At 44.1% G+C, this 12452-nt stretch overlaps 1 protein-coding gene across 2 annotated transcripts in view; it reads left to right on the top strand.

Moving 5' to 3' along the window:
• Positions 1-12452, top strand: part of CTNNA1 (catenin alpha 1) — a 203103-nt gene that overhangs the window by 120850 nt on the left and 69801 nt on the right. For both annotated transcript variants that reach the window (XM_073356004.2, XM_073356005.2), the window contains 2 exons: positions 5976-6056; positions 6846-6998. In XM_073356004.2, coding sequence (XP_073212105.1) covers positions 5976-6056; positions 6846-6998 — 234 coding nt within the window. The remainder of the gene's footprint in view (positions 1-5975; positions 6057-6845; positions 6999-12452) is intronic.

Here is a 12452-nt window from a genome sequence, read left to right on the forward strand (position 1 = left end):
TACTGTGATCCTGTTAAACTACTGATAGAGGAAAAATCAACTGTAAGAACACTTCATCCGTACAATTCAAGGAGTAAGAATGATTTGTAATCAGTTTTTTCTATAGTACATTTTGCTTGCTATCTTCAGACAGCCTCAAGCAGTGTACAGCTAGGATTGTGAACAGTCTTTTAATCCTGGCTCTTGCTCATTTTGTATTATATTTTCCTGCACATAAATAACTTTGCACACATTGTTTGAGTAGTAATAGGAGAATGCTGATTTAGCACCAACTGGAACAGTGAAGTGAATTATCTGGCATTTTAGAGCTACATTCCTTCTTTGTCTTTAGAATGAACAAGAAGGAAAACATTTTGCTTAGATATTGCTGGAATGTGGGGAAGTGAAGCTAAGTTGTTCACATCTCCAAAGTAACAAAGAAAATAATAAACTTACAATTAAGAACGACAAATCTCTGAAAAAATAAAACTTCAAGTGTGTGAAATTCGTTTTCCTTAGAATAAATTAGATTGTCGCTACTTTCAAAATCATATTTTTCTCAACTTTTAACAAAACTGAAGATGATTGTTCCTGGGGATTGGGTGGAGGTAATGCTGTGCGCTCTGCATTTCAGGCTGGGGCTCAAATCAGGTTTGAGATCAAGTGAGGAGTTTGATGGTTCACTTTAATCACCAGAAGTTAGCTTCCTCCTCATCCCCCCACCCCCGTGACTAGAAGTTCACATTAGTTTTGCTGGGAATCTGTGCAACAGAACGTCCAGGCCAGAACAACAGTGATGTTGCATGTTTAGAATTAAGATGCACTGGTAGAACTATGTTCTTGGGAAAGCTTGTAAAGCTGTCTGCCTGTACTGTTGCTGCCAAGTCAGTGTCTCTCATCAAGAGCTCAGACATTCAATGAGATTTAGAGGAACTATACTCTTAACTAGTGTAATGCTCAAATAAATAAATAAATGCTCAAATAAATTCCTTAGTCTCTAAGGTGCCACAAGTACTCCTTTTCTTTTTGCAAATACAGACTAACACGGCTGTTACTCTGAAACAACTCTTAACTAGCTGTATGCACCCAGGGTACACAAAAATACCACTTATTTTCCATGATAACTGATAACACAGGGTAAATGAGCTGGCGAATTTTCATGGCTATTTTTTGGTAAGGCTGCTTTAACCCAGATAATGTTGTTTCTAACTTTCCTCTTCTGTTTTCTTGAGTATGCTCTCTCTTTTGATTCCTTTACCCTGTGACTTAAAGTTATGATGCAATGAGGTGCATTTTAAACTGTTACAACAGCATATTCATTTTGAGTTCCACACAGTGACGTGGAAATGTCTTCAATGCATGAACTGCAGAGAAGGAAAACCTTCATGTTAATTTTCAGAGTAACAGCCGTGTTAGTCTGTATTCGCAAAAAGAAAAGGACACGAAAGCTCATGCTCAAATAAATTGGTTAGTCTCTAAGGTGCCACAAGTACTCCTTTTCTTTTTGCTTCATGTTAATGTAAGATGGGCTTAGGGGACTTTCATACTGATAGGAAAGGTGCAAAACTCAAATACAGGACTTAAAAACAAAAAATATCCCTCCATACTTTATAATCAGTGTTACTGCTTTCTGAAGTGTTTTGTGTTTAAACAAAACTTTGTGCCTTCTTTCCCTAACTCTTCATTCTCTCCGATCCTGTAGTGAAGTTGTAATTTTGTGGCAGACTGTTTTGCCTTAAACAGAGCTATGATTTCATTGAGGCATCAAGTAGAAGTTTGGGTGTGAGAGAGAGCCATATGAACACTATAATTGACCATAATTAAGAAAATTAAAGTGTCCTGGTTGTGTATTAAATTACACTGTCTAAATATTTCCAAGTTTGCTCTAGTCCAGTGTTTCTCAAATGCGGCCACCAGGGCCTTTTCTTGCGGCCACAGCGATCTGGGCTTTGATGGGTGGGAGGAGAAAGCAGTGGCCCCTCTCAGGGCTGCTAGCAGAGGTTGGGCCCTGCCTCCCCTCCGGGGACAGAAAATCTGGAGGTGCAGACAGTTGGTGAATTCCTCACTTTCCCAGGGGTAGGGGAGGCAGGCTTCAGCCACGGGGCTTCAGGCTCCATCCACGTGGTGGCAGGCTCTGGCCCCAGGCTCACTATCCTTGCCATTGTCACTGGGTCCTGCTGCCTCCCTGCCCGCCTCCCGATTCAGGACTTAATTTGTCCCAGAGCTTCCTGGGGCTGCGTAAGTCTGCTGTGAAAAGTGGTATTAACAAACATACAAGTATCACTTTTCACAGCAGAAGACTTACCAGGTAACAAGTTTAAGAAGAAAAAAAAAAAAGCACAACCGAAAAAGCAAAAGCAACAACAACAAAAAGACAAGAACATGCAAAGCACCTTATTTGTGTTTCTATTCTGTTTAGGTCCAGTAAAGAATAGAGACAACTGGAAATTATTTTTCATTACTGAGTCTGAATAAACCCTCCATAAATAAATTACAATAATTTGGACACGTGTATATGTGCATATTTATTTGTTTTTCCTAAAGTTAATTATTTTAGGGAAAATGGTCAGTGTGGCCACCAGCAAGAGTTGGTGGCCGCACGCTGAGGCCACCAAAAATTTGTTGAGAGAACCCCCTAGACTAGATTATCATGATGGACCTTTCTGATCTTAGTCTGAGTGTGTGTACTTTTTCTGGTGGATTCCTTTACCATAGCATCCAGTTCTTCTGATAAAACCAAGGTGTAGGGTGAAACAGAATTGTTGTGAGGCCTTTTTGGTACCACTAGTGTGACTGGGAGAGAAATGCTGTTTTCCCCTTCCCAAATACACACCCTTTCAATCTTTGCTGCAAAATGTTTGCTATGGGAGAAACTAGTAGATGACACTGCTATGCATAGTCTTAAATTTTTTTCTGACCGTGCAAGCAAGTTTTCACACGACAAGTAGTGCTGTATTGTTAGTTTTTGCAAGCAGCAGGAGCTTATTCTCTGCTTTTAACTAGAATCAATTCTGGAAGCACAGTGGACCCCTGGAAGTGGACTGAGATTTCTGAAAGAAGGGACTGTCTGCATACCTAGAGACTACATGTCACTGATTTCTGAAACAGAAAGCCAACCTGCAATGTGCCAAACATTAACCACTACATGGCAGAAGAACAACATGCTCCACAAAGAAAAAGAAAACTGTTTTATTGCCTTTAGACAGTAACCCTCCTAAGCATTAGTTTAACACCACACTGGGATTTTGTAATTCTCATCTGTGTTAACCGGTACCACCAGCAACGTGCTACTGGTAGGAGAAGCAACACAATTGATCTGAAATTAAAATGAGAAGCTGTAAATTTCCAGTTTGTTAGCTTTACAAAGCACTCAAGTGACAGTACACAGGCTCTATACAATGCTGAATAAGACAGCTTTCACAGGATTTCTCGAATTTCTCTACATTTTGCCCTTCTGAGGGCTGCACTGGCAATCTGCCAGCAGCCAAAGGGCTGTATCTACTTTGCATAAAAATGAAGCATATTTCAGCTGCCCATATCTTTCAGTAAGAGATGAGGCTTGCAGAGACTACAAGTCCCAACAACCAATCCATCATTTTACCACAACCAGTGAAAAATGGAACCCTGCAAGTTGGGACCCATAGTCTTGTTGGGCCACATTTGCATCAAAGCCACAGGCTGCACTGGCAGAACTCTGGTGCAGTTTAGACTACACAAGTCTAGATTCATACATTTTAAGGCCAGAAGGGACCATGATGATCATCTAGTCTGACCTCCTGTGTCACCCAGGCCATAGAATTTCACCCAGTGATTCCTGCATCCAGCCCAGCAATTTGTGGTTGAACTAAGAGCATGTCAAGGCTATGTCTACGTTGCACTTTTGTTGGTAAAAAAAATACCCCCTCAACCAACAAAAATTTTAACAAAAAGCGCTGGTGTGGACAGCACTTTGTCAGCTGGAGAAAGCTACTGCCCCTCACTGGGGGTAGAAATTATTGTAGTAATTAGAATAATTAGTTTTTCTTCTGTATAATTTAAAAAAAATGATTTTTTTTTTTGGCAGGGGTTGGGTGAGATTTTAATGGGCTGCATTGTGATACAAGGAAGAGGGAATAGCTAAACTAATTTTTGTTCCAATAGTAACTTCAGTTTGTGGTGCTTCTTTGTCTTGTAACCACTTTGTGACACAGAATCAGTTCAGTTGACCATGGACATGACAGCTCTTGGCTATCATGGTTGGTAACTAAGGCTGGTCTATACTACAGAACTAAGTCGACGTAAGGTCGCTTACATCAACCTAATTATGTCAGTGTACACACTACAGCCTTACTCCCACAATGTAAGTGGCTTACTACACCAACATAACTCCACCTCCACGAGCGGAGAAGGGCTTACGTCAGTGTAGTTAGGCAATGCAGTGTCAGTGTAGACACTGTGGGTTACTTACATAGGCTGTTGGCTGTCATTCTTGTCAATTTCACACGTGAAATTGACAAGAAAGCCACTCACAGCTCTATCACCCCAGAGTGGGTGGAGGGCGCCCTCTAGAGCCTGGCTGCTGCCTGGGCTCTCAGTGTCCTGCGCCCAGGCTCCTGGCAGGGAGTGGGGAGCTGAGAACAGGCCACTCTTAAGTTGGTGGAGGTGCTTCTGGTGAGGACATGCACCACTGACGGAAGGAAAGCAGTGTGGACCTGTAAGTCAACCTAATATAGGTCACCTTGTTTGTAGTGCAGACACACGCGTAATAGCGGTCAAAATAAACCCAGCCTTGCTGTTCCCAGTTGGGGTTTAATCCCATCAATCACATAACATCTGTTTTATTCAGAACTCCAGATCTTTGATTAAGATTTCAAAGTTGCTGATCCAAGTCTTCCAAATCAACCTATCATTTGATAATTAGCATACACTTACATTAATGGTGGTTAATGTGTTCTTTTCTCAGCATACACACACATTAATGGTGGCTAATCTCTTCTTCTCTCAGCAGTATAATTACATTGAGCATAGTGCAGAACTTGGTAAAATTGCTTTGTGGTTGCTTAAAGGCTAGTTTAAAGCTATATACTGTATATTCAGAACTAGAAACTAATCATGTGTGTTAAGATCACTGTTAGAATTTCTTAATATAAATGATTACATTTGAGCTCAATATTCTCCTAGCCTCATATCTGCTTAATCAAAGCCAAGTTGTAACCTTCTTTCTCCTTTGCAACACTGCCCAGATCCCTACTGTACCATAGGCTCATGGAATCCACTGCTCTTCCTTACATAGGTTTTGGTTTTGAGATTGGTGTTGGATTTTTACGCTTGATATTTGTGTTGAACTTAAGTACTTTTTTTTAAGCTTTCTATATTTAAAAGTACTTAAATTGTGGCTTATGGTTTTGGCTACATGTGAATTGTCCACTATGGTTGAAGTGAAATGCAAAACTCTTTAGGGGAATGCTTCTTGTCCCATGAGTGACCACTTTGGACTAACCATTTTAGTACTTAAAATGTTTGGGTGAAGGTCAGCCATCAAATGTTCGTGTACTGTCTGTATCTTTTTATACCAATGTGAGAGTCGGAGTCATGGGCTTTCATGCTTTCTGATGGAGTCATAAGAGTTTCAGGACTTAATTATTGCTCTCATACAGGATGTGCTGCAAGTCTGAATCAGAGTGAATCAAGCACAAGAAACTGTGTGGTTGTCAGATCAATCAAGAAGGGATCTAAGACTTTGTATTTGAAGACTTTTTTGGATCAGTCTCTAGCTTAGACCTCTGAAAACCCCTCTAACTTCCCCCATAGTTCCTCTAAGAAGAAAATGTAGAGGAAGGAAAGCATGAGATGGGAAGAAACACCAATAGCCTTGTTGAATAAGGAGGTGAATCCAGAGGTCATTTTTAGCTTTCCATTGGTGTAACCTGCTGTTTTTCTTACTATTTAAAGATGTGAATACTGTCTCCTGTCCAACACAAAATATTGTATTTATCTTAGCCTCTCTTGCTTTACAGGCTGGACGCAAAGAAAGAAGTGACGCGCTGAATTCTGCAATAGACAAAATGACTAAAAAGACCAGGGACCTGCGTAGACAGGTACAGAATGAGTAAAATATTAATGTAATGTAGTAAGTGTTTATAGAAATTAGTGCAATTCTGAATGTTTCCTATTGGAAATGTTTTGTTTATCTGAGTGCTTTACGTTCTGTAATGACAGTCGTTTCGCTCTTTTTTTTTTTTTTTTTTCTTGTCTAGTTCATTGAAAGCTAGAAGCTTACAGCGCTTTGTTTGAGTGACAGTATTAGGGTTTGAATTGCAATCTCCTATAGATAACTATACAGAGAAGACATTTTAGATGTTGAATTAAAATAAAACACTTTGGACTCAAATTACAAACAAGTACACCTGTAGCAAGAGTGTGTATAATGCTAACACTTAGGGACAGTTCACTATTAAAGGGGAAAAAGTTCACTTTAAACCCAAATGTGGATGTAGCAAAATATATAGGAGAGTTGAGTTTATTTTAACTTTTCAAAATCCTTACGTTGAATTAAATACAAAAATAATGGTGTTAATTTTAATATTCAGCAGGAAAAGTGCAGATTTAGTCACTGAAGCTAAGCCAATATCTTCACATTGTAAATAAATATTAATGTGCTCAAATGGGGGGTTGCACTGACTTAACCAATTTGATTAAATTGGCGCAAAAACTGCGTGGCCAACCCGAATAGAGAGAGCCCTGGTCACACACAGCAACAGAGGGAGCAATTGCTTAACAAATATTCAAGATCCTTATCGTGGTAAACATTTTCTTGTTAAGATGCAAGAAAACAGCAGTTGAACTCTGTGCCGAAAATCCCAACTAATTTTCATTTTAATTCTTAGCTCCGCAAAGCTGTTATGGATCATGTGTCCGATTCTTTTCTGGAAACCAACGTTCCACTTTTAGTGTTGATTGAAGCTGCCAAGAATGGGAATGAAAAAGAAGTTAAGGAGTATGCACAGGTTTTCCGTGAACATGCCAATAAGTTGATTGAGGTAAGGTCATACAAACCAACTGAAGTTAACAGTTTTACTAATTTTAGCATAATTTCTAATTTTCAAACTGTTCTAGCAGTTAACACATTTTATAGTATAAATAGGCTTGGCATAATTGGATTAGATTTTTTCTAACTTCAATGATTAATATTAATTTTGTTTTGTACCCTTTTTACAATTGTTAGATATCAAGGGGAAGAGATTTGGTGTTAGGGTTAGGGCAGCGTGGAAAGTGGTGTTGCAGGTGCTTCCTGCCTAGCCGAGAGGGCCAAGATACTTGGCCTCAAGTTGCAGGGGAGGCTGCAGTCCTAGCCTGGCAGAGCAGAGACCTCCCAGCCAGGACTGCGAAGAGGAGGATGAGCCCTGGGCACGGGGTGCTGCTGCTGAATAGTGGCTGGTGAGTGAGAGAGTGGGGCCCTGACCAGCAGAGTTGCAGAAGGTCTGTCATAGACCCCCTCTCCCACTCCCATGACAGTGGGACTGCAGGCGCAAATGGGAGAGGCTGTATTGCTGCCCACGGTTACCGATAGATCTTTTTCATTGATTTCAGCATGTCATCGGAAATTGATGTTTACTGACATATATCGATTTTTAGATCGAATCCTGCCAAGCCTAGGTATAAACCTATGCTGACAGTTTTCTACAGACTAACTCACTTACGTAAGTGGTGATCAACAGTTTCTTTTTCCATAGCTTGTGTTTTTTAGTGATCACGTACAGCATAAAAAGATGCATCGTATTTTCAAACTATACTTTGAATGTTTGTAAAGTTGTAGTTTCAACCTGTGGATTTGTTGTTTGTCTGGGTATACTACACTAACTGAGATTATTCTAAGCAGAGACATAAGTAATCATTGTCTCCTTCATGCTGGTGTATTGAGTCCAAAATATATGTTGTTGTAAATGTCATTTGAAACATCTATTATTGCTAGTGAAATTGGTCTTTATGCAAAGGCTTGTGGAATGAACACTACAAATTTCTGTACAAAAATAAGAATTTTGATACAAAAACCTTAGATAAGGTCAATTTAAGAATATTATTTGAAAACATAAGTCGTCAAATGGAAATTTTTCCTGTCTGTAAGACTGTTTTCTAAGAACACTAACTTAAATCGGAGACTTATCAGTTTTAATTAAAATACATAATACAAGTCCATCTACCATAAAAGTTAATGTCTTTGGCAACTGGTATTGCAGTTAAGAAAAAAATTCAAGTTCATTCCAGGTCTTACTGCATATGTCTTAGTAATAATGACCTGCTGCCTTATTATTCACATTTAGTTTTGTGCAATATTGCAAACAAAATTATAAAGGAACATAAATCTACAGTTGTAATTGTTTACTGCTCGTGCATAGTTAGATTTTTGCCAAATCTTTAAAAGTTTTATTCTGTATATACTGTCAAATGGTCGGCTGAATGATTAATTCTCACCACTAACCTCAATTGCAGTCTAAAAAGTCAAATGCTGATCAAAATGTACTGTATAATAATCCCATTCTGCTGTTGAACTACAAATGAGTCCATGTGACTTTTAGAATAATCTTGCGTTTTTCATACAACTCTTTTATTTATTTTTTCTTCAGGAACAAGGCAGTTGTCAATCTTTCATTGATCTAACTCCTGCATTAATTCTGCAAGCCACTTTCTCACTAGTTTAAGGGACTCTTGGTACCATCGCACATACACATGAGAGACTGTAAGGTCTTTCAGCACAGGAATCACATACGGCTAGATAATGTTTTCGTTGAAATAGTTAACATATATTTAAACAGTTTGGAGGTAGTATTCATAAATAAAGCAAGGGGAATTAATTTAGACTACCAGGACTAAATTAATTTAGACTAAATTAATTTAGACTGCCAGTTTGCCCGTTAACTCTCTTCTTCGAGTGATAGCTCATGTGCAGTCCGATAGGCGTGCATGCGCCGCGTGCAAGATCGTCGGAAGGTTTTTTCCCCTAACGGTACCTATCGGTCAGCTGTGGAGACACCTGGAGTGGTGCCTTTATGGCAGTGTGTATAGGTCCCTGCCGCCTGCTCAGTTTCTTCTTACCAACAATAACGGTCATTGGCGCAGCTCAGTCTCTTGCATTCACAAGTGCCTACCTAGTTGTTCCCTTTTTTTAGTTGTATATAGTTGTTCGCTTGTGTTACATTAGTTGGAGGTCCTTCGGGGGGCTTCCCCCCAACCCAGTCCTAGTTTCCCCAGGCACCAGGGCATGCCTCGGTCGCAAGGGTTTAAGGCATGCGAGAGGTGTGCGAAACCTGTGCCCACAAGCGAGCCACATGCTGCCTGTCTCAAGTATTTAGGAGAAGGCCATCAGACAGATAAGCGCCCAATTTGCAGGAGCTTCAGACCCAGGACTAAGAGAGAGTGGGACTATCGTTTGAAGCTCCTACTGATGGAGTTGGCCCTCCGCCTACAGCTGGCACTGGAAGAGGCACCAGCATCATCGGTGTGCAGTGCCCCAGCACAGGATGTCCTGGCACAGAGGAAGGACTCCTCCAAGGAGCATGGGTGCCACTCCCCAACCTGTAAGGCCAGTGCCACCAGCTGGCACCGTTCGCAGTCCCCAGTGCCACATAAGAAAAAGAAGGCAGACAAGGGTCGTTCCCCCATCAAGAAGCTGCGAGGGAGCTCCAGTGGGGTGCGTTCCCCGGCAGAACACCCATGGTCTGGGCCTCAAGACCTGGCACCGTTGACTCCAGCCCCAATGGGAGGCCTGTCGAGACGGGTGCTGATAGACTCCCCCACTCAGAAGGATTTGGAGGCAGCGCAAGACCTCATTGCCATGATAGTGCAGTCCTCGGCCCCGCACTTGCGGGGCCCGGCACCACAAGCCCAGGCACTGTCAACAGCACTGGCTGAAACGTCTAGCCTGGCACTGCATGTGACTCCATCACTCTTTGCTGCACTGATGGCGGCACCACTTCTGGTTAATCATCATGGCAAGTCTATGATGTTGTGGCGCCGCTCACCATCTCCCTGTCCCACAGGCTGCTGCCTCCTTCTCACCAAACGAGGCGGTGGCAGGCACCACCACCCTCCCAGCGATGGACACCAAGGGTCACCAGGACCTCCTTAGGAGGGTGGCCCTAAACGTCAGTCTCCAGGAAGAGGAGGTCATGGAGGAGTCTGACCGGATGGTGGACATCCTTGTCCCTGAGGGTCCTTCTAGGGTGGCCTTGCCCCTCATAAGAACGTCCAAAACACCACTGAGGTGCTTTGGCAAACTCCCGCCTCTATATCACCTACCGCTAAAGGGGTGGAAAGACGATATTTTGTGCCACAGAAAGGGTATGAACACCTTTTCACCCACTCCCAACCGGGGACTTCGGTGGTCGATGCGGCAAGGACAGCCAGGTCCTGCGCCTAAGTCACGGGACGCTAAGAGGCTGGACCTTTTCGGCCGGAAGGTCTACTCGACTGTGGGGCTCCAGCTTTGAGTGGCCAACCAACAAGCTGTACTCAGCTGCTGTGCTTTCAACTCTTGGAGCTCTTTGGCAAAGTTCCAGGAATTACTTCCTGCTGACTCTCACAAGGAATTTAGCGCGCTCCTTGAGGAGGGCAGGGTGGTTTCCAGAACCTCCCTCCAGGCCACTTTAGACACAGCGGACTCGGTTGGACAGACCATGGCCATCGCCATTGCAGTGAGGCACAGTGCATGGCTCCAGGTCTTGGGGATAACACCTGAGGTCCAGAACACAATACAGGCCTCCCCTTCGACTGTGTGGCATTGTTCGCCCAAAATACAGACTCTTGCCTACACAGCCTTAAGGACTCACGGGCGACTTTGAAGTCTTTGAGGTGCACACCCCAGCACCTCAAAGACAGCCTTTTAAGCCTCAGCCCTTGTCCCGCTTCTACTCTGGGCCTCCTAGGCAAGACTTGTCAAGGAGATGGGGCAGAAATAATAGGAGGCCCCCTCCTCAGGCCAAGGCCAGGGCTCAGCCAAACAGCCCCGGGCCCGAAGCCAAACTTTTGAAATGCGCCCGAGGACGGAGCGTCAGCTTCAGTCTTCGATCCTTACCCCTCCCCACTTTGTGGATCGACTCTCCCACTTCTACTGTGCTTGATCCCAGATCACGTCAGGTTGTTGGGTCCTCAGCACAGTAGGGGTGGGATATGCTATCCAATTCTGTTCCCTCTCACCCCCACTTCCCTGTCCCTCTTCAGGGACCATTCTCATGAACAACTCCTCATGCAGGAGGTGCAATCGCTCCTCGCTCTAGGGGCAATAGAGGAGGTTTCTCAGGAGTTATGGGGCAAGGGATTCTATTCCCACAATTTCCCCATCTCCAAGGCCAAAGGTGGGTTCCAGCCTATCCTGGACCTGCAAGATCTCAACACATTCATAAGGAAGGTGAACAATCTCTCTGGCCACCATCATTCCTTCCCTGGATCCCAGGAACTGGTACGCCGCCCTTGACTTGAAAGATGTGTACTTCCATATATCTATTATCCCGGCCCACAGATGTTTCGTGGTCAGGGTGCTCCTGTTTGGGCTCTCAACAGCACCTCGGGCATTCACTAAGTGTATGGCGGTCATGGCAGCCTTCCTCCGCAAACATTAGGTCCAAGTACACCTCTACCCCGTTATAACACGACCCGATATAACATGGGTTTGAATACAGTGCAGTAAAGCAGGCCTCCCGTGCCCTGGGTCTGGGAGGCAGGAGCTGTGGGTGGGCACTTCTGGGGGCCCAGAGTGGCCTGGTTGATTAGTGGGGGCCAGGAGCAGCCTGCTGTGCTTCCCTCACCCTGGCCCAGCCATGTTGCTCGGGGGAGGGGCTGGGGGAAGGGATTTCTTCCTGTCCCCCCCACACTCACCAGCAGCAGGGGAGGGGGGGTCCACTTCCTGCCTCCAGTGAGTGTGGGGAGGTTGGGGAAAGGAGTACCGCGGCTGGGAGCTGGCGGAGTGGAGCAAGCTGGGGCCACGTTGCTCTGCTTCCCGCCGCGGCTGGTGAGTGCCTATGGGGGGGGGGGCAGTCGGGACAAGGAGCAGGGGGTGTGGGAAGGGAGTAGGGTCCTGGGGGTGATTAGGGACGGGGGGATCTCTGGAGGGGGCAGTCAGGGGACAAGGAGCAGGGAGGCCAAAGCAAGTTTCATATAACACGGTTTCACATATAACACGGTAAGATTTTTTTGGCTCCCGTGGACTGCGTTATATCAGGGTAGAGATGTATTCCCATACCTAGATGACCGGCTCATCAAGGCCGAGTCCCAAGCATGGGACGCACAGCACGTGTCCCTGGCCCGGGCCACATTCTACAGGCTGGGCCTCATACTGAACATGCCCAAATCCACACTGGCCCCAACGCAGCAAATAGAATTCATAGGGGCTCTCTTGGACTCCACGCAGGCCACGGCATTCCTGCCGGAGCTGCACTTCCAAGCACTCTTGGACATTACCGAAAACCTTCGCCGGTTTCCCACAACCACAGCCAGAAATT

This window comes from Lepidochelys kempii, chromosome 8 (genome assembly GCF_965140285.1).
Source record: "Lepidochelys kempii isolate rLepKem1 chromosome 8, rLepKem1.hap1, whole genome shotgun sequence".
Classification (NCBI taxonomy): domain Eukaryota; kingdom Metazoa; phylum Chordata; order Testudines; family Cheloniidae; genus Lepidochelys; species Lepidochelys kempii.